Source organism: Mobula hypostoma, chromosome 5, assembly GCF_963921235.1.
Source record: "Mobula hypostoma chromosome 5, sMobHyp1.1, whole genome shotgun sequence".
Classification (NCBI taxonomy): domain Eukaryota; kingdom Metazoa; phylum Chordata; class Chondrichthyes; order Myliobatiformes; family Myliobatidae; genus Mobula; species Mobula hypostoma.
Window position 1 is genome coordinate 157,881,916 of NC_086101.1, and position 24,979 is coordinate 157,906,894.

Here is a 24,979-nt window from a genome sequence, read left to right on the forward strand (position 1 = left end):
GTGCTGGCAGAGAAACTGAAGGATCTGCAGATTGTGATGCTGCCTAAGACAGAATGGTGTTGATGCGCAAAGGAGGTGTGTAGTGTAACAGCAAGTGATCGGCTTACTTTCTTCTGATCACAAGACCCTGTTGGACATGGGTGGTTTAGCTTATTGGAAATTGGCAGGGGAACTGCGTGGCCTTGGTTATAGCGAGGACTAGGCCTCAAGCCACGGCGTTGCCTATTTGCAGCCACCCAGGGCAGGCCTGGGAGTCAGACACTCTACTGGGGTGCTGGAGGTGGTGTGGCGTGGCATGGTGTCCATGCTGGAGTTGGTGCTCCCCCTCCCACCACCCCGTGTTCGCTCGGCAGAAGGTGAGCTGTATTGTTTATTCCACTGTAGACCACTGCAACATTCATGGACTCAGGGATTTGGACTATATATTTTTTGTGTGACTGTATTTTACTGCCATCTTATATGAGCTTGCTATCTTATATGTGCTATATGTACCTTGTACTGTGTATGACTATTGCTACTGTGTTTTGTACCTTGGATCCAGAGTAATGCTGTTTCGTTTGCCTGTATTCATGGATATTTATGTATGGTTGAATGACAATTAAATTTAAATTGAACTTAAAATAGGAAAAGGTCTGAGCATGTTACTACAATGCACATAAAAAACAAACCATGTCACACCTTATGCAAAATTAATTTGAAGTGATGAAATTAATCACTTTCAATAAAGAAGCGAGGCCGTCAACGATGGGATAAATCAATCTTATTTTATTAGCCATTAATGTCATTCACAAATAAGACACTTATTTCAGATAAAGTATGTGACTAAATTAACAAAGTCTCCATTATGTTTCTTACACAAACCCCTTCTTACAATGTTTGAGGCATCAATTCTGTTTGTTCTATATATACATATAGGGTGTTGTACAATTTATAGATAATACAATATTTCCATATTAAAAATTCACCTTGTGTAACATTTTCTGATAACTGTCCAAAATAAGATTTTATGTAATCCCTTCAATATATCCCCTAAGAATTACACACATGAAGATCATATTAGATTTAAAAAGTAATTGTGCAATCAAATTTTTCCCATAAGGTAAGGTAAATAGAAGCACAAATGTTTTGCATTTTGCACTTGAAATTTGCTCCTAAACTATAAAATGGCTGCAGTGCTCTATATCTGCCATTTAAGGAGTGTCCATCTAGTAATGCAAGGCTCCTGCTATTTATCACTTGCTATTTAACTCTTTGTTCCCAGAGAAAAAAAAATTACATAATGTATCCTTCATTAAACAATGCCAAGATATACAAACTTATGAAAATTTTAGATCTTGCTTCTGCATGCTGTGTACTCTCAGGAAGTATTTCAGCCACACTCTTTCAAATTAATACCAAAAAGGATGCTGTACCTGCTTAGTTCAGTTGTAGTGTTTATCGCACGTTAACTGCTCAGCTTTGACATCATCTTGTATGCCACTGCATTATCTCTGTTCATTATTATTCTCAGTTACGTGATAAACATCTGCCTGTCTGAAAAACTCTTTCAAACTACACATGGCCTCATAATGTTAAAGTTCTTCAGCACAGCAATATCATAAATGTGGCTTTCTGTTAAATACTTAGTGGTCTAACATCATATTGTCAGGATCTGCACTGGACTTCGCTTGTTGAATATGTGGGTTTGAATTCCCAATACAAGATGACACTTAAAATTCAAATTGTGGATGTTGGATCATGTTATCCTTGCTCTTCTTGGTTGCCAATCAAAGCAGACTGGTGAAAATATATCAAATGGCAGATATACTTCTCTAATACACAACTCCACTATTAGTGGATAAGTAGTTGTATGAACTATTTCTTTCTTCCCTCTTGGCTGAAATATAATGTATGGAGTCATCAAATTACAAACAAACAAACAACAGTGAGTCACAAATCATTAGAATAACATGGGCTAGTGGGAGTAACACATTAAACAACAATATGTCAATATGCCATATTAGAAAATATTTGCAATACAGATTCTCATTTTTCTTCATTACCCAACAATCAAGTAATTAACTCTTATTTTATGTAAACAGATATATCAATAACCTATTTTTCAAAAGAAATTTATGCCTAATTGATTCAGATTTATAAATGTGATTTCTGTCACGTTGCATCAATTCTAGGACAAGATAACTCCATTCTGCAGGAACTGTTAGTTCCCACAATATAAATTAAAACAGTGCACCAAATCCACTAAAATGCAAATCACTTCAGTTCAAAATACTTTATTGAGATGAATCCAAACCAACTTTAAAAATCAGAAACCAGATCATGGACCTTTAATCCTGTAATTCAGTATCAGCTCTGAATGACATTGGCATTCATGCATTTAGAATTTCTCCCCAGAACAGAAAACTGCTCAACTGCTCAAATTCTTCTAGAAAGAAAGGACCACGTGAGACAAGATACTTGAATGAAAAGTACAGCAAACAGTCTCCTTTCATACACAAATGAAAAATCTTCCTAAATTTCACCTCCTGGAAATTGGTGCTCAACGGACACTAACGATGGTTGGAATGCAAACTGGAAACACTCAAATTTTAATAAGATAAATCTAACATTCACTTCACTTCAAGTTAATGCAAATCATTTTCCACAACCGCAGGTCAACACTTGACCTCATTCACCAGCTAAAAGTTACAGCATTGATGTGCTGTACCTTAGAATGTGGTCATTGACCTCTCTCAGCTTAATGCTTCAAAGTATGGCAACATAATATTTCACAACACATAAAAGAATCACAAACAGCAAATTTACATTATTACATAAATCAATAAATGAGTAAGCAAGGACTTGCTCATAGAAATCTCTAATTTCCAAAAGATAAATTATTACCCATATAAACAAAGAAAATGAACATCAATTCTAGCCAAGAGCCTTTCGGGTGGAAATTAAACAAACAAAAAAGAGTGCTGGCATGATAAACAGACAGACATGGTAAACATATAAACAAAGGCTGGAGAAGATGAGAAGAGGCATGCTGTCTGCCAACTGGAATGCTTCCTTTCCAATTTTTAAAGGTAAAGGATTGTTGACTATCTCACCTAAGTCTACAACTATATATTTTTAGAACTGGACCTCACATCATTTAATTCTTCTACTGATGACTTGAAACATTTTCACCTCAGTATCAAAGAACAAACTAGATTTTGACATAGGTTTCAAAAGCCAATTTACTGCAATAGCTTAAAAGTTAAAAAAGCGGTTTTCTGACCCCTGCCATCATCCTGTAGCAGTGTAGGATTGCCTTCATGATGCAGGAAGTGCATCAAAAAACAATTGTGAAAAAACTGTGTGTTTTAAACTGCAATCTGCAGTAAACATTCCATGAGCATGAAGTTTGAAGACACCTGAAGATATGATCCTTTGCAGTGTTGTTCCTGGTGAAGGGAATACCGACTAGCACTTTGATCAGCATCATTCATCATTTCTAGAAGTTCAGGATTTCAGAAGAGTGCCTTTGACCCCTGGTTTTCAAATTCTGACCAAGCATCATTCAGTTCCATGAAGATCATTTTGGCATACTGTTCATACGGCTCACCTGTGGCCTTAAAGAAAAACAAAAGTGTTTAATATATCCACAAAAGCTTAAGTGCAATTTTCTAACTTATCTGTTTGAAATTTTAAAATGTTAATCACACTGCATGCAAAATTTTACACCTGAAATAAACGCTAAAATTCCCTTATGCATTTAGTAATCATTTAGCGATATATAGGTAAAGACAGACAAATAGTTTGGATAGACATCATGGTTACATGGTCAAATTGGGCTTGTTTTCATGCTGTATAACTATCACTCTATGAAAAGCTGCACATGTAATAATTTGAACTCTACATTTTCCTATTGTGTTCAAAATTTAAATACATTTATATTTAATTGCAATAGTTCTCTTTCTTTCAAATATTTTAAAAATACCATGTATCTTCCATGATGTTATATGTGGACCAATTCTCCAAACTTTCACTTTTATCCTTTTGGTTTTTCTGACAATGCCATGCTGTTAAACTTACCTTGTCAGGATGAACCACAAGTATTGCTTTCCTATAGACTTTCTTCACCTGGTCTGGGTGTACTATATCCGCCATGCTGACAGGTTTCCATTTGGTTTCTCCTTCCCATAGTACTGTGTGTAGAGTTGACAATAATGCTCTTATGTTTCTCTCTTTTCCTTCAATCCAGTCAAAGATCTAGCAAAACAATTACTATTTTAGTTCATGGTTCAAAAACCTATGAAAATTTGTGAAAAACTAAGGTTAAGCCTCATGCGTGATGACTAAAGAATAGCACCATACATTGAGATGGCCAAAGAACATGCACTGGATAGGCTGGCAATATCCTCAAGTATCCCAAAAATGGAAGCAAACATAGAATTCAAATGTGTCTCTTTGAAAAACAAACGAATTAATATCATTTTATAATTTTTAAAATAAAAATTTTGGATCAGTACTTTGGATACTGTGGATCAGTACATGGAGCTATGTTATTGTGGCCATTACAGAAACCTGGATGGCTCAGGGGCAGGAATAGTTACTTGGAGTGCCAGGCTTTAGATGTTTCAGAAAAGACAGGGAGGGAGGCAAAAGAGGTGGTGGCGTGGCACTGTTGATCAGAGATAGTGTCACTGCTGCAGAAAAACATAGAAACATAGAAAACCTACTGCACAAAACTTCGGCTCCCAAAGTTATGACAAACATGTCCCTACCTTAGAAATTACTCGGGTTACCCATAGCCCTCCATTTTTCTAAGCTCCATGTACCTATCCAAAAGTCTCTTAAAAAACCCTGTCTTATCCACCTCCACCACCGTTGTCAGCAGCCCATTCCATGCACTCACCACTCTCTGCGTAAAAAAACTTACCCTGACATCTCCTCTGTACCTACTCCCAATCACCTTAAGTTTTAAGGTGCTTGGAAATAGGTATAGAGGAGATGTCAGTGGTAAGTTTTTTTACGCAGAGAGTGGTGAGTGCATGGAATGGGCTGCTGACAACGGTGGTGGAGGCGGATACGATAGGGTTTTTTTAAGGGACTCCTGGATAGGTACATGGAGCTTAGAAAAACCAGAGGGCTATGGGTAACCCTAGGTAATTTCTAAGGTAAGGATATGTTCGGTACAGCTTTGTGGGCCAAAGGGCCTGCACTGTGCTGTAGGTTTTCTATGTTTCTAAATAAAGTCATTCACTGTAAGACTACAGTGGCAATATTTACAAAGCTTCATCATAGCACAAGAAAACAGAATATACAACAGGTTGTAATAGAATTAAGCAACATACAAATCATAATCAGATTGAATGCCAGAACAAATTTAAACAACTGAACATCTCACTTTATTTTTACCCTTCCCTGGGTGAAGCAAGAGTTTCACGTCTGCTGGTGCTCAGTGATACAATCATGTAACATCAGTATCATCACTGAATGTTAAACCATTTCAAAAGTGCCAGTTTGAACTCTGACTGTAAGCAAAGAAAAATATCACTGACTACTGTGTTGCTCGAGACTTCAATCAAAGTTCATACATGCAAACCAATGTATAAGGATTTGAAAATACTGCTTTCATATGCTGTCAGCTGAAGAATTCAAAATGAGGAATAATTTGCGGATTTCAGATGAAGATATCAAAGAAACAACAGATCAATCTTTCACATCAACTTTAAGCTATCATTTTCAGAATAAGATGTCACTATGATGTCAGGCTTTGATGTGACAATTAAAACCATGAAGAATTTAAGCACCTCATTAAGGTACAACCAGACACACCAAACAGACGAATGGGCAATTCTCATAAACAAAAGAAAATACTTTTCCTCAGATATTTTATCTATTCTTTTAAATCAACCAAGAAAATTAAGATGATTTTCAACAAACATGCAATAATGCATATTTAATACATCAGTGGTACATTTCTCCCATTCATTTAATTTCATATATCTTCGAACACTGTAACTATGCTAATTCTTTGAAAAAGCTATGTAATTTGATCCATTTCCCTGTTTCTTACATCTAACACTGCATTGTTTCTCTTTTAGATATACATCCTAATCCTCCTCTTTATAGTTTACTATATAATCTGCCTCAGTCATGCTCAGATTGGTATTCCAGATTATCTCAAAACAACATTGTCAGCTGAAGGGCCTGTTCCCATGCTGTACTGTTCTATGTTCTAAAACTTCCTCACCTACAATCTGGTAATTAAACTAGATCATGTCTAGCAAAGGGTGGGAACACACCTGACTAGTATAAACTAGAATTTGTGAGCATCTCTAAACTCCACTTTAGCAGTTACAAACTCAATATACAACTAAATTTATACTACATGAAATCCCCTGGTTTCCTTGGCTGCATAAGTCTAGGGAACACAACATCCGGCCCCGCCAAACTCATGACATTGAGGCGCTCTCCCACCCCAAATCCGTTTACGTGGATGCTGTGTAATTCATGACCCTGTTACAAATTAGTGCTACGAAACAACAGACAGTATACCACACACAATTAAAAGATTATCTTTATGATTCTTAATTTGACTAAAGGGTTAGTAAAGAAAAGAACAATAAAAGAGAGAAGGGCTACACACATAAAAAAAGTGCTGGTGAACACAGCAGGCCAGGCAGCATCTATAGGAAGAGGTACAGTCGACGTTTCAGGCCGATTCCCTTCGTCAGAACTCACTGAAAGAAGAGCTAGTAAGAGATTTGAAAGTGGGAGGGGGAGGGGGAGATCCGAAATGATAGGAGAAGACAGGAGGGGGAGAGATGGAGCCAAGAGCTGGACAGTTGATTGGCAAAAGGGATATGAGGCTGGAGAAGGGAGAGGATCATGGGACGGGAGGCCAAGGGAGAAAGAAAGTGGGGGGGGAGCCCAGAGGATGGGCAAGGAGTTATAGTGAGAGGGACAGAGGGAGAAAAAAGAGAGAGAAAAAAGGGGAAAGAAAAATGAATGAATGAATGAATAAATAAATAAATAATGGATGGGGTACGAGGGGGAGGTGGGGCATTAACGGAAGTTAGAGAAGTCAATGTTCATGTCATCTGGTTGGAGGCTACCCAGACGGAATATAAGGTGTTGTTCTTCCAACCCGAGTGTGGCTTCATCTTGACAGTAGACGAGGAGGGACATACCAGAATGGGAATGGGACGTGGAATTAAAATGTGTGGCCACTGGGAGATACTGCTTTCTCTAGCGGAAAGAGAAAAGGGCCCATTTTAATGAAACAGCCTAATGTGCACAAGTTGGAGTTCACAGTTTCTCAATAGTCACCGATCCTCAATCAATCTCACCCTGGCTTCGTCAAACCACGGTCCGACTCCAGGTCGAATCCTACGACCTCTTCTCTCCTGCGTCTTCCCCCTTCATCTCCTCTCGAACCCCCAAGCCCAACCTCAGTGTCCCTCACCAGAGAAACCTGCCCTTAATTCAACCATCCTAATCAGATAGCACACATTTCTCCTCATCCCTTATCTTCTTAAACTCCGGACCGCACCTGGACCTGACCAGTGAGGGGCTTCGGGGTCCCTGTGCCCACCATCCTACTAGCTAATATGAAAGCCATAGAAAACAAGCTGGATGATCTTAAAGGGAGACTCGCCTACTGCAGGGAGATGCAGAACTGCTGTGTATTCTGTTTCACCGAGACCTGGCTCTCCCCTAGCACCCCCGACAGTGCCATCCGACCAGAGGGATTTTCAATCCATCGGATGGACCGCACGGCGTCTTCGGGCAAGACGAGGGGAGGTGGTATCTGCCTACTAATCAACACTGCGTGCTGCTCGGACACAGTGGCACTGACAAGCTCCTGCAGCCCGGACCTGGAACACCTGTCGGTGAAGTGTCGTCCCTACTATCTACTACGGGAATTCACCTCGGTCATACTAACAGCGGTCTACATTCCCCTGCAGGCGGACGTGGAGTGTGCTCTGAACATACTGTATGCCAACATCAATGAACTTGAGACCAGGTATCAGAGGCTTTGCTCATTACAGCCGGGGACTTTAACTAGGCCAACCTCAGAAAGGCGCTGACAAAGTTATACCAACATGTTTCCTGCCCCACTAGAGGCCCAAATATACTTGACCACTGCTACACAGCAGTCAAGGATGCCTACCGTTCCGTCTCACGACCTCACTTCGGAAAATCGGACCATCAGGCCGTACTCCTCCTCCCGGCTTACAAACATAAACTAAAGCGGGAGGTCACGGTGTCAAAAGTAGTGTCGCGTTGGACAGAGGAAACGGATGAGGTCCTCCGTGACTGCTTTGAATCGGTGGACTAGTTAGTATTCAAGGACTCAGCAGCTAACCTCGATGAGTATGCCTCAGCTGTCACGGACTTTATTTGGAAATGCACAGAGGACTGTGTGTCTCGCAAGACAATCCGGGTATTTCCTAACCGGAAACCTTGGATGAATTATGAGGTTAAGTCCATTTTGAAGGCTAGAGCTGCGGCTTTTAGGTCTGGGGATACCAGTCGCTACACGGAATCCAGGCATGAACTCCGGAAAGCCATTAAGGGCGCCAAGAGGCAATATACAGACAAGTTGGAAGCCCAGACTAACCAGAGGGATGCCAATAGACTATGGCAGGGTCTAAATGAGATCACTGGGCGCAAAAAAAAGGCTGGGAATATCAATAACTGTGGCGCTTCTCTTCCTGACGAACTTAACGTATTCTACGCAAGATTCAAACAGAAGAGGAGCGTCCCGCTCCCTCCGGATGAACCGGACCTGGTGGCATCGAGATTCATCATCACCGAGGAGGATGTCAGAAGGGCCTTCCTGAAGATAAATCCAAGGAAGGCGACGGGCCCAGATGTCATCCTGGGACGGGTTCTCTGAGCCTGTGAAAGCCAGCTAGCTGGAGTGTTTGCTGACATCTTCAACTGCTCCTTGCTTCAGTCTAAGATCCCCTCGTGTTTTAAGAAGGCAGTGATAATCCCAGTGCCGAAGAACAGCAAGGTGGCATGCCTGAATGACTATCCACCTGTGGCTCTGACATCAATTGCTATGAAGTGCTTCGAGAGATTGGTTATGGCACACATCAACCACAGCCTACCGGTCAACCTCGACGCTTTGCAATTCGCCTACAGGAGCAACAGGTCAACGGCAGATGCCATCTCTCTGGCCCTACATTCCTCCTTAGAACACCTGAAGAATAAAGACGCATACGTAAGGCTCCTTTTCACTGACTACAGCTCTGCCTTTAATACCATCATTCCAAATAAACTGATTCCTAAGCTCCGGAACCTGGGCCTTAGCACTCGAATCTACAGATGGATCTTCAGCTTCCTCACAGACAGGACCCAGGCTTTAAAATAGGGGACAAGCTCTCCTCTACAATCACTCTGAGCACCGGTGCCCCACAAGGCTGTGTACTCAGCCCCCTGCTGTACTCACTGTACACCCATGATTGTGTAGCCAAGTTTCCATCAAACTCAATATATAAGTTTGCTGATGACACAACAATTGTAGGCCGTATCTCGGGTAATGATGAGTTTGAGTACAAAGAGGAAATTAAGAACCTGGTGGCATGGTGCGAAGACAATAACCTGTCCCTCAACATCAGCAAGACGAAGGAATTGGTTGTTGACCTCAAGAAGGAGTAGCGGACCGCATGACCCTATTTACATCAGTGGTGCGCAAGTGGAACAGATCAAAAGCTTTAAGTTCCTCGGGGTCAATATCACAAATTACCTGACTTAGTCCAACCAAGCAGAGTTCACTGCCAAGGCGGCCCACCAGCACCTTTATTTCCTGAGAAAACTAAAGAAATTTGGCCTGTACCCTAAAACCCTCACTAATTTTTATAGATGCACCATAGAAAGCATTCTTCTAGGGTGTATCACAACCTGGTATGGAAGTTGTCCTGTCCAAGACCGAAAGAAGCTGCAGAAGATCGTGAACATGGCGCAGCACATCACACAAACCAATCTTCTGTCCTTGGACTCACTTTACACCACATGCTGTCGGAGCAGTGCTGCCAGGATAATCAAGGACACGATCCACCCAGCCAACAGACTTTTAGTCCCTCTTCCCTCTGGGAGAAGGCTCAAGAGCTTGAAGACTCGTACGGCCAGATTTGGGAACAGCTTCTTTCCAACTGTGATAAGACTGCTGAACGGATCCTGACCCGGATCTGGGCCATACCCTCCAAATATCTGGACCTGCCTCTCGTTTTTTTTTGCACTACCTTACTTTCCATTTTTCTATTTTCTATTTATGATTTATAATTAAAATTTCTAATATTTACTAATTTTTACTATTTTTAATATTTAATATTTGTAATCCAGGGAGCAGGAAGCGCAGAATCAAATATCGCTGTGATGATTGTACGTTCTAGTATGAATTGTTTGGCGACAATAAAGTATAAAGTATAACTCAAACAAGCTGAAAACAAGCTGCTCTTACAGAACTGAAAAATGAAATACATACAGCATAATAGCAAAAATATGAACCAGGGCATTACATACACTTTATAAAATATCAATTTAAAATTCAGATATTCAAAGTCTGAATATATTTTCCAAACCTTCAGTTTTAGAGGATCCATTTCTTTCGTCATCTCTTCTCTCCGCATTTCTGCAATAGTTTTTGGTCCTTTTTTATCTGATGTACTGGAAAAACCCTGATCTGATAACAGATCCTGAAAGTCATTTGCAGATACTTTTGGTTTTGGTCCTGAAGTGTTAGAATAAAATTTCATTAACAGGAATTGACTCACTTTATTCATGACCATTAATCAGTAACAAGAAAACATTTTCCAAAAATGTGGTGATTTTAATCAGAATGGAGATCAAACCATGATTTGATGGAGGCGAGTTAAAACAAATAGCAATAGTTTTGGAGGATATGCTTAAATGAGGGAACTTAGATTCTAGATTAAAGCAAGAAGCATGAAGACTCAAAGATTTATACAGATCCTTTGGCCTAATGTCCATGCCCAACAAAATTTCCATCTAAACGAATCCAATTTCCACCTCAAACCATTCCTTTTCCTATGCACCTGTCCAAATGTCTTCAATGTCGTGTCTGCCTATATCAGTTCCTCTGGCTTGTTCCACATACCTACAACTCTCTGAAAAATATGTCCCACAGTTCTTTAAATTTTTCCTCTCTCAAATCTATGCTAATAGATTCGACTATATAATTGTTACTTTTGCTTGTCCTTATATAATTATCTACATACATGTAATTGTTCAGCCTGCCCTGCCCTCAAGTTTACCTGGCCATTTCCGACACCTCCCTCTCCTTTCTAGATCTTTCTGTCTCTGGAGACAGCTTATCCACTGATGTCTACTATAAGCCTACTGACTCTCACAGCTACCTGGACTATTCCTCTTCTCACCCTGTCTCTTGCAAAAACGCCATCCCCTTCTCACAATTCCTCCGTCTCCGCCGCATCTGCTCTCAGGATGAGGCTTTTCATTCTAGAACGAGGGAGATGTCCTCCTTTTTTAAAGAAAGGGGCTTCCCTTCCTCCACTATCAATTCTGCTCTTAAACGCATCTCCCCCATTTCACATACATCTGCTCTCACTCCATCCTCCTGCCACCCCACTAGGAATAGGGTTCCCCTGGTCCTCACCTACCACCCCACCAGCCTCCGGGTCCAACATATTATTCGCCGTAACTTCCGCCACCTCCAACGGGATCCCACCACTAAGCACATCTTTCCCACCCCCCCCCCCCGCTTTCCGCAGGGATTGCTCCCTACACAACCCCCTTGTCCATTCGTTCCCCCCCATCCCTCCCCACTGATCTCCCTCCTGGCACTTATCCGTGTAAGCGGAACAAGTGCTACACATGCCCTTACGCTTCCTCCCTTACCACCATTCAGGGCCCCAAACAGTCCTTCCAGGTGAGGCGACACTTCACCTGTGAGTCGGCTGGGGTGATATACTGCGTCCGGTGCTCCCAATGTGGCCTTTTATATATTGGCGAGACCCGACGCAGACTGGGAGACCGCTTTGCTGAACACCTATGCTCTGTCCACCAGAGAAAGCAGGATCTCCCAGTGGCCTCCCATTTCCATTCTGACATGTCTATCCACGGCCTCCTCTACTGTAAAGATGATGCCACACTCAGGTTGGAGGAACAACACCTTATATTCCGTCTGGGTAGCCTCCAACCTGATGGCATGAACATCGACTTCTCTAACTTCCGCTAACGCCCCACCTCCCCCTCATACCCCATCTGTTATTTATTTTTATACACACATTCTTTCTCTCACTCTCTTTTTTCTCCCTCTGTCCCTCTGAATATACCCCTTGCCCATCCTCTGGGTTCCCCCCCCCCCGTCTTTCTTCCCGGACCTCCTGTCCCATGATCCTCTCGTATCCCTTTTGCCAATCACCTGTCCAGCTCTTGGCTCCATCCCTCCCCCTCCTGTCTTCTCCTATCATTTCGGATCTCCCCCTCCCCCTCCCACTTTCAAATCTCTTACTAGCTCTTCCTTCAGTTAGTCCTGACGAAGGGTCTCGGCCTGAAACGTCGACTGTACCTCTTCCTAGAGATGCTGCCTGGCCTGCTGTGTTCATCAGCACTTTGATGTGTGTTGCTTGAATTTCCAGCATCTGCAGAATTCCTGTTGTTTGTAATTGTTCAGTGTATTTTTTTTAATGGTTGCAGTTGTGGGTATTGCTTTACTTGAATGGGGCTATCTGATAGGCTAATTGTTATCTATGGAAATTCAATTAAATTAGCAATATGGTATAAGATGACCAAATCATGTTGCTCAGTCTTTTTGGCTCTGTTCTTTCCTCTGCCACTTGGGTCTCTTTCCCTCTTTCACATCATCTTCCTTCCCTCATTCTTGCAATACTTAATAAAAACAGTCATAAACAACCATTTTTATGTCTCATTCTTGACTTCCAAAGAACCCCAGATCTGAAACTTCAGCATCCAACAACGGCTTCTAGTTTTAGACTACACTACCCAGATGGGAAAAAGCTGATTTTGTATGCCTCTGATAACATAATACCATGCAACTAAAATTGGTTTATTTTAAAAAAACTGGTAGTAAAAATACTTTAAAAAGTCACATGGAAAAATAACATATTAAAACCTACCAAATCCAGGCCCTCGAATACCTCGTTCCTCCCGACTTCCAATCACACTAAAATTCACATTGTAGTTGGGTTTGTTTTGGGCTGCTGGCTTTGGCTGAGATGGTTTTGGATGTGGTGTCTGTTGTCGTGATGCTGTATTGCTTCCCAATGTTCTACCAGGTTGCCAAGAACCACTGCCCTTTGTTGGCTGGGCAGACTTCGGAGTGCTCGTCCCGCCAGATGTAAAATTTCCACTCACAGAACCTGACAGAGGGTCATACACAGACATTAAGACAAGAGCAGGACAACTGCATTGCTTATATTTCATTTGTAGATATTCTTGGGACCTTCTCATGTGATAAATATAATAAATTATGCAGCAAAGCCATAACAGCAAATTATTTCCTTATAACATTAGAAAGTTTTTGACAAGAATAGGCCATTCAGCCTAACAAAGCTTACCAAACTCCTACTCACATAGTGTGTCGAAATAACTATCGAGTTTAGATTTGAGAGTCTCTAAGGTACTACTCTCACTCCACAACTCGGTAGTTTGTTCCATCTGTCCACAATTCGCTGTGTAAAGAAATGCTTCCTGATGTTAGTCTAAAATCTCCCTTTCACCAGTCTACACTTTTGGCCACATGTCCTTGATGATTGATTAACTTTGAAGTAGCAGCTGGCCTCCACCTTACTTATACCCTTAATGATTTTGAACACTTCTATCATGTTTCCTCTCGTTCTATGTCTACTTAGGCTAAAAAGATTTAGTTCTTTTAATCTTTCTTCATAGCTCATACCCTGCAGACTAGGAATGAGTGTAGTTGCCCTTCTCTCTAGTGCCTTCAAATCCCTCACAAAATATGACGACCAAAGTTATACATATTAAGCATTCTCACATCAAACAGTGCATTCCTCACATAAACCTGAGCTCAGTTAAACCCTGCTGTTTGCTTCTGAATGGCGTCTCTTCACCCATCATCTCTGTCCTCACTCTCCTGCAATCCATCCAGGTCCACGGACTAATTGAACAAATAACATCAATATCCTGGATGAAAGTATGTAGAACAGAAAGAAGGGAGAAAGGAATGGAGGATTACAGGGAAAGCTGAAAAAAATATACTTGGAGTGGAGGAAGTCCCAAATGGAGTAAAAACAGTGGCACAGACTAAATCAACCCCAGGAACCCTATTCTGTGTGGATATAAAAATATAATCAATTAGCTTTGGTTATACTATCAAATTGCAGAGTCATGAGTTGAATCAGCAGAAATTTAGACATCCCTTTTAAAGCAATATTAAAAGTGAGGAGAGAGGGGATAAAAATCTGTGATCATCCAATAGACAGAACATCTCATTTTAACTGGTAACTCCTGACACATCAATGTAGGAAGAATGATAAGTAAATTTGTGGTTATCTGTTCTCCTTCCCGTTCCCACACTGACCTGTCTGTCCTCATCCACTGCCAGGATGAGATTAAACACAAGCTCGAAGAACAGCTTCTCATGTTCCCTCTGGGTAACCTACAACCTGGCAGCATGAACACTGAATACTCCAATTTCAGGTGAAATGCTGCTCTTTTTCTCTCTTCTCTTTATCCATCCAATTCCTCCCATACCCACCCAACCCCCAAAACCTTGTTTCTTTCACTCTCCTCCACCCACACCATCTCTCCATCACTCACATATACCTCCCACTGTGCCATCTGCCCTCCCCGTATCTATCATTTGATCCCATGTTCCAACTTCTCTCTCATCTGTTTCCACGATCTACAGTTCTTTGTCACCTGCATCTTTCACCTCCCAGCCTCTGTAACTATTTCCACTCTCCATTCCTCCAATTGCAAAGGATTTGACTTCACAAAGTGTAAGACTTTTCACTTGTCCAGATTAAACACCATCTTTCATCACTTTCCCCACACTTCCAACTCACCTGTATTTCTGCTGAATCCTTTGACAACCTTCCTCACTACCCACAACTCCGACAATTCTTGTGGCCTCAGCAAACTTACAAATCAGCCTTACTCATTTTCATCCAAATCATTTCCATATATCACAAACAGAGGTCCCAGAACTAATCCTTATAGAACATCATAGGTCACAGACACTCAGTAAGAATTACAGCCCTCCACCACTACCCTGTCTTCTGTAGTCAAACCAATTCCACCAGGTCTCCATGGATCCCATGTATCAGCACGGACCAGCACACCATTAGGTACCTTGTGGAAAGCTTTACAAGTTCATGTACAAAACATTCACTGCTCTATCCTCATCGATCAACTTTGTCAATTCTTCAAAAAATCAATCAAGAGTTATTTGAAATGAGTTGAGAGAATCTTAAAATCAAGGCACAGATATGATTAGCGAATGAGATTTATACAAGTTTGTGTAAGTTATCAATTATCTCAGACTTACAGAATGTAGAACATGACTGTTTGGTCAGACATCCATTGGAATACTAATAGCATGAATGAGGAATTCATCAGCAGAGGAGTTGATGCCAGGTATTATCTGGTATTATTAGCAAAGTTGAAATAATTGGTTTAAGCAATGACCTGCTTCTGGTCAAAAGCTCAACTCAATGTCAAATATGATGTCAAACATTAGAACCACCTCAGAAAATGGTGAGAGATGCATGAAGTTGTTGTTTTAGAACATAATTTGTGATGGGCTCCAAAAATGTCTTCAAAATATTTACTTGGGGGGATTTTCTTTCCATTAGTACAACTATTTAGAGGAACTGGGTGTGTCAAGAGAAGTTTTGGTGAAGCAGGTATGTGTATCTTCAACATAAATGAAAAATGTGCTCATCCAAAAGTATAAGATACATAAGATCCATGAACACTTGGTACACTGGATTCAAAACTGACTTGGCCATAGAAAAGTGAGGTACTGTGTTTATCAATGATACTGCTAAGGCAACACTTGAAGCTGGGAAATACAAGGGGCCCAAGTGTAGATATTTGACAGAAACAGGACTGAATGGGCTTGGGAGGAGAAACAAATGTTGGTGATTCTCAGCCAACAATGGAAGTAGTAAAAGAAAAGGAGCTACAAGTGACAAGATTCTAGAAGAATGGTGACTTAGCCCTGTCAAAGGCTGTAATCTTGGTCAAATTAAGACAAATCACTTTAAAAACTTTAAAAATTTCACTCTATCATTGGTAATTGGGACCACAGCTGTGTATATACCATTGCTGAGACATATACCTACCAGGTAGGATTGAAGTTGTGGGTAAGATGGGTATGAACCTGGAAGACTGCAATGCATTCAAGAATTATAAAAGTAGAGGTTAAAAAATGGGGTGGTATTTGCAAGAAAGGAGAGCTGAATGTGGTAGATTCCAAGGAGAAAGTTACCTGATAAACTTGAACCAAGGTTACCGATATCAGCAAATGGATCAAAGCTCTGCGACTTAGATTGACTAAACGATGTACTTGATGAAGGATCAGGCGCAGAGGTTGAAGTAAAACCTGAACCAAGAACAGACACAACCCAATATATCACTTACAGATGAGCAATAACATATCGTACAAGATAAACAATACTGGTACAACCTATAGAACATTACACTGTAAACTATTACTATCCAGGAGTTGGAAAGTTATGTTGCAGTTTTATAAAATACTGGAGTATTGCATTCTGGTCACCCCATCACAGGAAAGATGTGGAGGCTTTGGAGAGGATGAAGAAGAGATTTATCAGGAAGTTGCTTAGACTGAAGGGCACGTGCTAAAAGGACAAACTTGGTATGTCTTCTCTGGAAATGTGGAGGCTGAAGGGAGACCTGACAGAAGTTTATAAAAATTATGAACAGCATAGATAGACAGCTAATATCTTTATCCCAGGGTGTAAATGTCTAATACTAGAAGGCACATGCTTAAAGTGAGAAGGGGTAAGTTCAAAGGAGATGTACGGGCCAAGTTTGTTACACAGGGAGCGGTGGATGCCTGAAATGTGCTGCCAGGGGTAGTAGAGGTATCCAGAAGGTTCCTAGATAGGCACATGAACATGCAGCGAATAGAGGGATATGGACATTATGTAAAGGATTAGTTTACTTACACATTTTTTAAAATTGGATGTTTAATTTGTCCTTCAATAATTAGTGTAGTTGTACAATTAAAATTAACACACTAAATACATCAGTATACTAACAAAGAAGCTTTGTAAACAAAGTGGTTACTGCTATAATAAAAACAAAATATGCTGGAAACACTCAGCAGGTCAGGCAGCGTCTATATCTGCAGTTTCCTTGAATTTCAGATACCACATATCATTTCATTTAGTTTTAATTAAGAGCCCCACATTCAGGAAGCATTTTTACTGAGAAAATACTTTTATACCATACATTACTTTGTACAGTAGTACCAAAATCCTTTATCAAAACAGAACATTTCCAGTATTTTTTGTTTTTATTTCAGATTTCCAGAGATGACATTCATTTATGATCTTTTATTATTTCAGTATTCTCAAAAATTTAAGTTTCACCACCCTGAAAAAGAGGGGTATATTTCTAATTCTAAAATTAGAGAGGAAAAGATCGATGTACATATAGATAATGGTGATTTAACCTCTACCCTATTACTTAACAGCCAGAACACTGTCCGCATATTTACATTATCTGTATTTTGAATGAGATTCTAAACAGAATTCTCAGGTTGAAATATAAAGTTGTTGTTGTTCCTTTTCATACCTTGTGGCACACTGGGCGGCATTTTTGCCGTTTCTCTAGCATTTGATTTTTTTTTTATGACGCCGAGTTGCAAGCTCGACGCTCAACCCAACACAGATTGAAAGTGTGCAAGGAGCCAGCCAGACTCAAACTTGGGACCATTTGCCTTGAAGTCCGTTGCTAATGCCACTACACCAACAGCCAGCATGAAATATAAAGTCCCAGGACAAAATTCAAAAATAGCCAGGGAATTCTCCGTCAACTGACCATCAGTGAAATGGATTGGTCATTTATTGCATTGAGGTTTGTGGGACATCCCTGTTTGAAATTGTGTAATTCCTACATCTCAAATAATTACAATACTTCTGAAGTACCTTAGCTGGCTATAAAGTATTTTGGATGCTCCAGAGCTCAGAAAGCCAGTCGATGTTTATTTTCCCCAGTACTAAACAGTCCAGTTAATTATGAGATCATCAAATTGGTTTACTCAGTTTAGGGCTCTAAGGCTCAAAACTTTTGTGCCCAAGACTGACAACTGTTTTGTCATAAACGTTAAGTTCCAATCAAGCTACAAGGTTTCAATCAATGACACCACACCTCAGAGAAAATTTTAAAAAATAATTCAGTCATTCTCTGTGGAAAGAGAAGCAGGTCTGTAATACTTCCTCAGAAAGTTTCCAATGAAGGATTTCAGACCTGAAACATTTGACTTTCCATCTTCATAGATGCTGCCTGTTTTAGTATTTTCTGTTTAGTTTCAGACTCTCAATGCCAGCAGTTTCATTAATTTTCAGATACCACATCTCACTTCATTTAGTCTTAATTAAGAGTCCTACAAACCAGGAACCATTTTTACAGAGAAAATAACTTTTAAACCATGTATTACTTTGTACAGTAGTACCAAAGGCAACTTTGTTATTCTGTTGTGGAACTGTGTTAGTGCTGGTGGTCCACATATCCCAGCCACTCATCAAGTCCGGCTGACTGGCAGAAGATGAAACTTCTGAAGTCCCTGCTGGTGCTGCAGCCCCTGGAAGTAGGCACAGTTGGTTAAAATGAGCCAGCTCAAGTATTTTCCCATTAGCATTATTTATAAGGTCCCTGAGAAACATGATGAATATTTCTTTGAGATTTCAACTTCACAAGGTGAATGATGAATGGGGAACCATTGGAACTCTCCCACTCAGAGGGTAACAGAAGTTTATTCAGAATAGAGGTAATAGAATTCTGGATGTTAAAGGAAGGATATGTGACACTGGGGTATGGACACATAACACCAGAGTATGCACAGGTGACACTGAAGTATGGATGTGACACTGGATACGTGACACTAAGGTAGATCAGCCCTGATGACGGGCTCGCAGGGCTAAATGCCCCATTCCTGCTCCTAATTCTCATGTTCTAGTGTAGGATAATAAGGGTCAGTTTAGTTAACCCAAGAATTATTTAAATACTAATATATTAAGGGAAATAAAAGACTAAATGGTAAAAGTAAGATCTACTAAAGAGCAAATAAAAGTGGACTGTGATATGAATTTACAGTATTTACATACATGCAACAACTTAGAAATATAACTCTTAAGTGGCCGCAAGGAATTGTGCAAGTTAAAAATGAAAACTAAAATAATGAGGATAAGTCATTTGAATGCCTTTGGGAATAAAAGAAACTGAGGGGGTGATCGTATGAAGATTTTAAAATGATTTGATAGAGTTGTATCAAGAGGACATAATGAAATTAGAATCAGGCTGTGGCATAATAAGATACTGAAACTCACGCACACCGGCATCAATAGATTTATACTGGGTACTACAGATATGATTCAAAAAGGGAGTTTGAAACACAAGCCAATCATAGTCAACTGAAGTGTGATACAGACATTCATTCCTATGTTCAGGGAGGATAAATCAAGATAATTGTACACTATGGCGATAAGTGAAAAGTTTGCTGTCTACTAGTAAATATGTTCAAGCAAACACACTAATTTACTTAATTTTAAATCAATAAAGTAAATGATCTACATTATACTCTAATTTCTGCAAATATGCTTGCTATGCTACCCAAGAAACAGAACAATAATTGCTCTCTATATTTTTCAAGTGATGGCATATTATATAAAATGTTTAGTGAAGATTTTCCTTTTGTATAGTGAAGATTTAATTCACAAGAATTTCCACTGTTGTTTTCCCATTGAAAGGAGAAACGAAAACATGTTTTCACACTGAGCAGCGCAAGGACAAGAAACGTAACTCAGAGAAGATATATCTGGAGAGAGGTATCCAGCAGGTATGATTTCTTGATGATATTCCCTGATATTGAATGTTCAAATAGAAAATACGCAAAAGTCGAAGAAAGAATTAAGAATACAAGAGGTAACCTTACCCACACTGAAGAAATCTGAGCTGGACGATGGATGGGGCAGACCATTTGTGGCCGAAAAAGCTGGAGGATTCGGATTGAAAAACTGCCCAAATAAATCTGGCTCGGGTTGATCTGACTTGGCTGTTGACAATTCAGTAGCAAATGGATCAAAGGAGTCTGCTGATGAAAAGTAAATAAAAAGTGTTTAATCCCTTTCTTTGCCCTTATCAGTGAAAAGGACATGTGACTAACTTAAGTCAGGACACATTAGTTCCAAAGTCTAAAACTGAGAGCAGGTGACTAGGGAGGAACATTGAAGCTATGCATGTACTGGGCATATTTAGAATATTACCCATTAAATTCATTCAGCACGATTCAGCAGATTAATATCTCAGGTGAAAAGCTGCAAGATGCCAAATGCTTTATCCTCGCTTGTTGATTTAAGGAGATATAAAAAGGATTGCAGTCTTGTAATGGTTGTAAATATTGTGGACTCGTGCCTATATTCCAAATTTGGCAGATATTAAAGTAAAAGGAATAGGAGATACAAAAGGATATAGAAAACCTTCATCTATTGATTCATATTTTAAATCAGTTAAATACCTCGAAACTTAATAAAATTCTTAAGAGTTTTCCATGGCTGAAGAGTTTAGAACCAATGGTCAAAGTTTCAGAATAAAGGATAGGCCAACTTGGACTGGGATGAAGAGAAATTCATTCAGTATGGTGAATATTCACTAGCCTCCAGCACAGATGGTTGTGGAGGTTCAGTCAATGATTTCATAGAAAACATATGGATATTGTGGGAAACGGAGCTGATCAGCCATGATCTCAATGACTGGTAGAGCAGGCTCAAAGGAACAAGTGGTTAACTCCTGCTCCTCATTCTTATGCTTTAGAATGAACATCCTTAATCAACATACAGAATCATTTTCTATAGATCAATACCTCTGGTCTGAGGGGAATGTCACTACTTCATTCACATTATTATCTGCTCCACTTTTAATCATGAGAGCAATGAGGAAAATAACAGCTACTCTTAAAAGGTTCCCTCCAAGAAGACCACAATCTTGTCATGGTTTGGAGACTTGCATGCCTCAAGGATCTGGAGGGCTATGTTGGCTGGAGTCAGGGCTTCACTGCTGTGACTCTTGGTAGGGCCAAAGAGGTCAAAGGGTAGAGGCCAGACTAAGAGTAGTCCACCATTTCTCCAGGTTCAGGGGTTTAGCTCAGGGTTAACAACCCTGACTGGTCTAACAAACTATTACGGAAACAGCAATGAAGAATCGTTCTGCACCTCTTTGCAACAGGATTCCTGAGTCTCCACACAGGACTTGCACAAGACCATAAGGCATAGGCCATTAGCTCATTCAGCCTATCGAGTCTGCTCTGCCATGGCATCATGGCTGATCCCAGATCTCACTCAACCCTATGCACCTGCCTTCTCACCATATCCTTTGATGCCCTGACTGATCAGGAAACAATCAACTTCCGGCTGAAATATACCCATGGACTTGGCCTCCACTGCAGTGTGTGGCAGAGCATTCCACACGTGTATTACTCTCTGGCTAAAAAAATTCCTGCTTTCCTCTGTTCTAAAGAGTCACCCTTCAATTTTGAGGCTGTGCCCTCTAGTTCTGGATGCCACCACCATAGCAAACATCCACCCTATCTTGTCTCAACATTCAGTAGGTTTCATTGAGGTCCCCATGCATTCTTCTAAATTCCAGTGAATAGAAGGCCAAAGCTGCCAAATGCTCCCCATATGCTAACCCTATCATTCCCACAATCAGCCTCGTGAACCTTCTCTAGACTCTCTCCAATGACAACACATCCTTTCTGATATACGGGGCCCAAAACCATTGATAATATTCCAAGTGTGGCCTGACTAGTGTCTTATAAAGGCTCAGCATTATCTCCTTGCTTTTATATTCTATTCCCCTTGAAATAAATGCCAACATTGCATTTGCCTTCTTTACCACAGACTCAACCTGTAATCAACCTTCTGGGCGTCTTTCATGAGGACTTCCAAGTCCCTTTGCATCTCTGATGTTTGAACCTTCTCCCCATTTGAATAATAGTCTGCATTATTGTTCCTTTAACAAAATGCATTATCATACATTTCTCAACAATGTATTCCATCTGCCACTTTTTTGCCCATTCTTCCAATTTGTCTAAGTCCTGCTGCAATCACATTGCTTCCTCAGCACTCCCTACCCCTCCACCTACCTTTGGATCATCTACAAACTTTGCCACAAAGCCATCAATTCCATTATCCAAATCACTGACAAACAATGTGAAGACCAGCAGTCCCAATACTGATTCCTGAGGAACACCACTAATCACTGGCAGCCAGTCATAAAAGGTCCCTTTTATTCCCACTCGCTGCCTCCTGTCTGTCAGCCATTCCTCTATCCATGCCAGTTACCCTTCCTGTAACGCCATAGGATTTTATCTTGTTACGCAGCCTCATGTGTGGCACCTTATCAAACACCTTTTGAAAATCCAAGTAAATGACATCCACTGCCTCTCCTTTGCATGACTGACAGTAAAGAAAACAAACAGGAAGCCACAGGCATGATGAAGGAAGCCCTGAACACCACCGGTCAGACAGAGATAGAGGGCCTTCATTGCTGCCCTAAACGCCAGTAGTGTAAACGGCAGGAACAGAACACTAAAAGGTTCATCTTTGCCCATAAAATGGCATAATAAAACTGCCAACAATAAATTAGGATGTTAAACTATTCTCTTCCCTTAAAGAAATAAAGATCAATAGCTTTGCACTATCATCTGTAGCTCAGTTGATAGTACATATGCCTCTGCAACATAAGATTCTGGATTCAAAATACATCAGCAGGACAAATCAGAGAGAGTGCAGCACTAAATACCATCCTTCAGACCTGTCTGCGCTCTGAGGCAGACATCATTAAGTAGTTCAGGAGTGTTACCAAGCCTAATATTCCCATATCATCTAAGAAACAGATCTGTCATTATCATAAACACAAGAGATTCAGCAGTTGCTGGAAATCCAGAGCAACAAACACACAATACGAGAGGAACTCAGCAGGTCAGACAGCATTTATGGAAACGTTTTGGGCGGAGACCTTTCATCGGGACTGGATAGGAAGGGGGGTGATGCCAGAATAAAAAGGCCGGGGAGAGGGAAGGAGGACAAGCTAGAAGGTAATGGGTAAAGCCAGGTGGGTGGGGAAGGAAGGATTAAGTAAGAAACTGGGAGATGATAGGTGGAAAAGTCATAAGGACTGGAGAAGATGGAATCTTTTAGAAGAGGAAAATGGGCCATGGGAGAAATGGAAGGAGGAAGAGGTGATAGACAGGTCAGAAGAAGAGGCAAGAGGCCAGAGTAAGGAGCAGAAGAAGAGAGAAGGGGGAGAGAAGAATTACCCAAAGGAGAAAACCACAAGACCATAAGAGATAGGAGAAGAATTAGGCAATTCGGTCAAACAAACCTACTCCGTCATTTCATTATGGCTGATCCACTTTCCCTCTCAACTCCATTCTGCTGCAATCTCCCTGTAACCTTTCACACTCTGACTAATCAAGAAGCTATCAAACTCTGAATTAAATAAACCCAATGACTTGGCCTCCATAACTCCCTGTGGAAATGAACTGAACATTCTCTGGCTATAGAAACACCTCCTCATCTCCATTCTAAATGGACATCCATCTATTCAGAGGTTGTAACCCCTGATCCTAAACTCCACCAGTATAGGCAACATCCTCACCACATCCAGTCTATCTAGGCCTTTCAACATTTGATAGATTTCAATGAAATCTTCCCTCATTTTTCTAAATTCCAGCGAGTACAGGCCCAGAGCCATCAGAGCCTTTCATTCCTGGAATCATTTGCGTGAACCTCCTCTGAACCCTCTCCAGTGTAAGCACATTCTTTCTCAAATAAGGGACCCACAACTGTTCATAATAGACAAAGTAATGCCTCACCAGTGCCTTATGAACCCCTCACATTACATCCTTGCTATTATATTCTAGTTCTCCCAAAATTGCATTTCTCTTCCTCACCATTGACTCAACCTGCAAGTTAACATTCAGGGAATCCTGCACGAGGATTCCCAAGTCCCTGTGCACCTTGGTTTTTTGAATTTTCTGCACTTTTAGAAAACAGTCTACGCTTTTGCTCCTTCTACCAAAGTGCATGACCATACACTTCCCAACCCTGTATTCTATCTGCCACTTCTTTGCCCATTCTCCTAATCTATCCAAGCCTTTCTGCAGCCTCCCTGTTTCCTCAATACTACCTGCCTATCCACCTATCTTCCTATCATCCAACTTGGGAACAAAGACATCAATTTCATTATCCAAATCATTGACATATAATGTTAAAAAAGTGGTCCAACACCAATCCCTACGGACACCACTAGTCACCAGCAGCTAAGCAGAAAAGGCTCCCTTTATTCCTACTCTTTGCTTCCTGCCAATCAGCCAATCCTCTATGCAAAGCTCAAAGTAAGTTTATTATCAAAGTACATATATGTCAAGATATACAACCCTGAGTTTAATTTTCCTGCAGGCATACTCAATAAATCCATAATAGAATCATTGAAAGACTGCACCACCTGGGCAGTCAACCAGTGTGCAAAAGACAATAAACTGACCAAATACAAAAACAATGGAAGAATAATAAGAAGAAATAAATAAATAAGAAATAAGTATCGAGAACATGAGATGAAGAGTCCTTGAAAGCGAGTCCATAGGTTGTGGGAACATTTCAATGATGAAGTGAAATTCAGTGAAGTTATCCCCTTTGGTTGAGGATACTAACTGTTCCTAAACCTGGTGGTATGAGTCCTGAGGCTCCTGTACCCCCTTTCTGATGGCAGCAGCAAG

General features: G+C 40.6%; 1 protein-coding gene across 4 annotated transcripts in view; it reads right to left on the reverse strand.

Moving 5' to 3' along the window:
- Positions 1–751: 751 nt before the first annotated feature.
- Positions 752–24,979, reverse strand: part of gak (cyclin G associated kinase) — a 136,832-nt gene continuing 112,604 nt past the window's right edge. The window contains exons 22-28 of one of the 4 annotated variants that reach the window (XM_063049208.1): positions 20,135–20,290; positions 18,641–18,784; positions 16,442–16,555; positions 13,104–13,346; positions 10,566–10,714; positions 4,060–4,236; positions 752–3,596 (exon numbers count right to left, since the gene is read on the reverse strand). In XM_063049208.1, coding sequence (XP_062905278.1) covers positions 3,495–3,596; positions 4,060–4,236; positions 10,566–10,714; positions 13,104–13,346; positions 16,442–16,555; positions 18,641–18,784; positions 20,135–20,290 — 1,085 coding nt within the window. In that variant the 3' untranslated portion in view covers positions 752–3,494. Of the gene's footprint in view, positions 3,597–4,059; positions 4,237–10,565; positions 10,715–13,103; positions 13,347–16,441; positions 16,556–18,640; positions 18,785–20,134; positions 20,294–24,979 lie in introns of all 4 variants that reach the window. The other 3 variants (XM_063049209.1, XM_063049207.1, XM_063049210.1) reach the window with 3 other exon arrangements.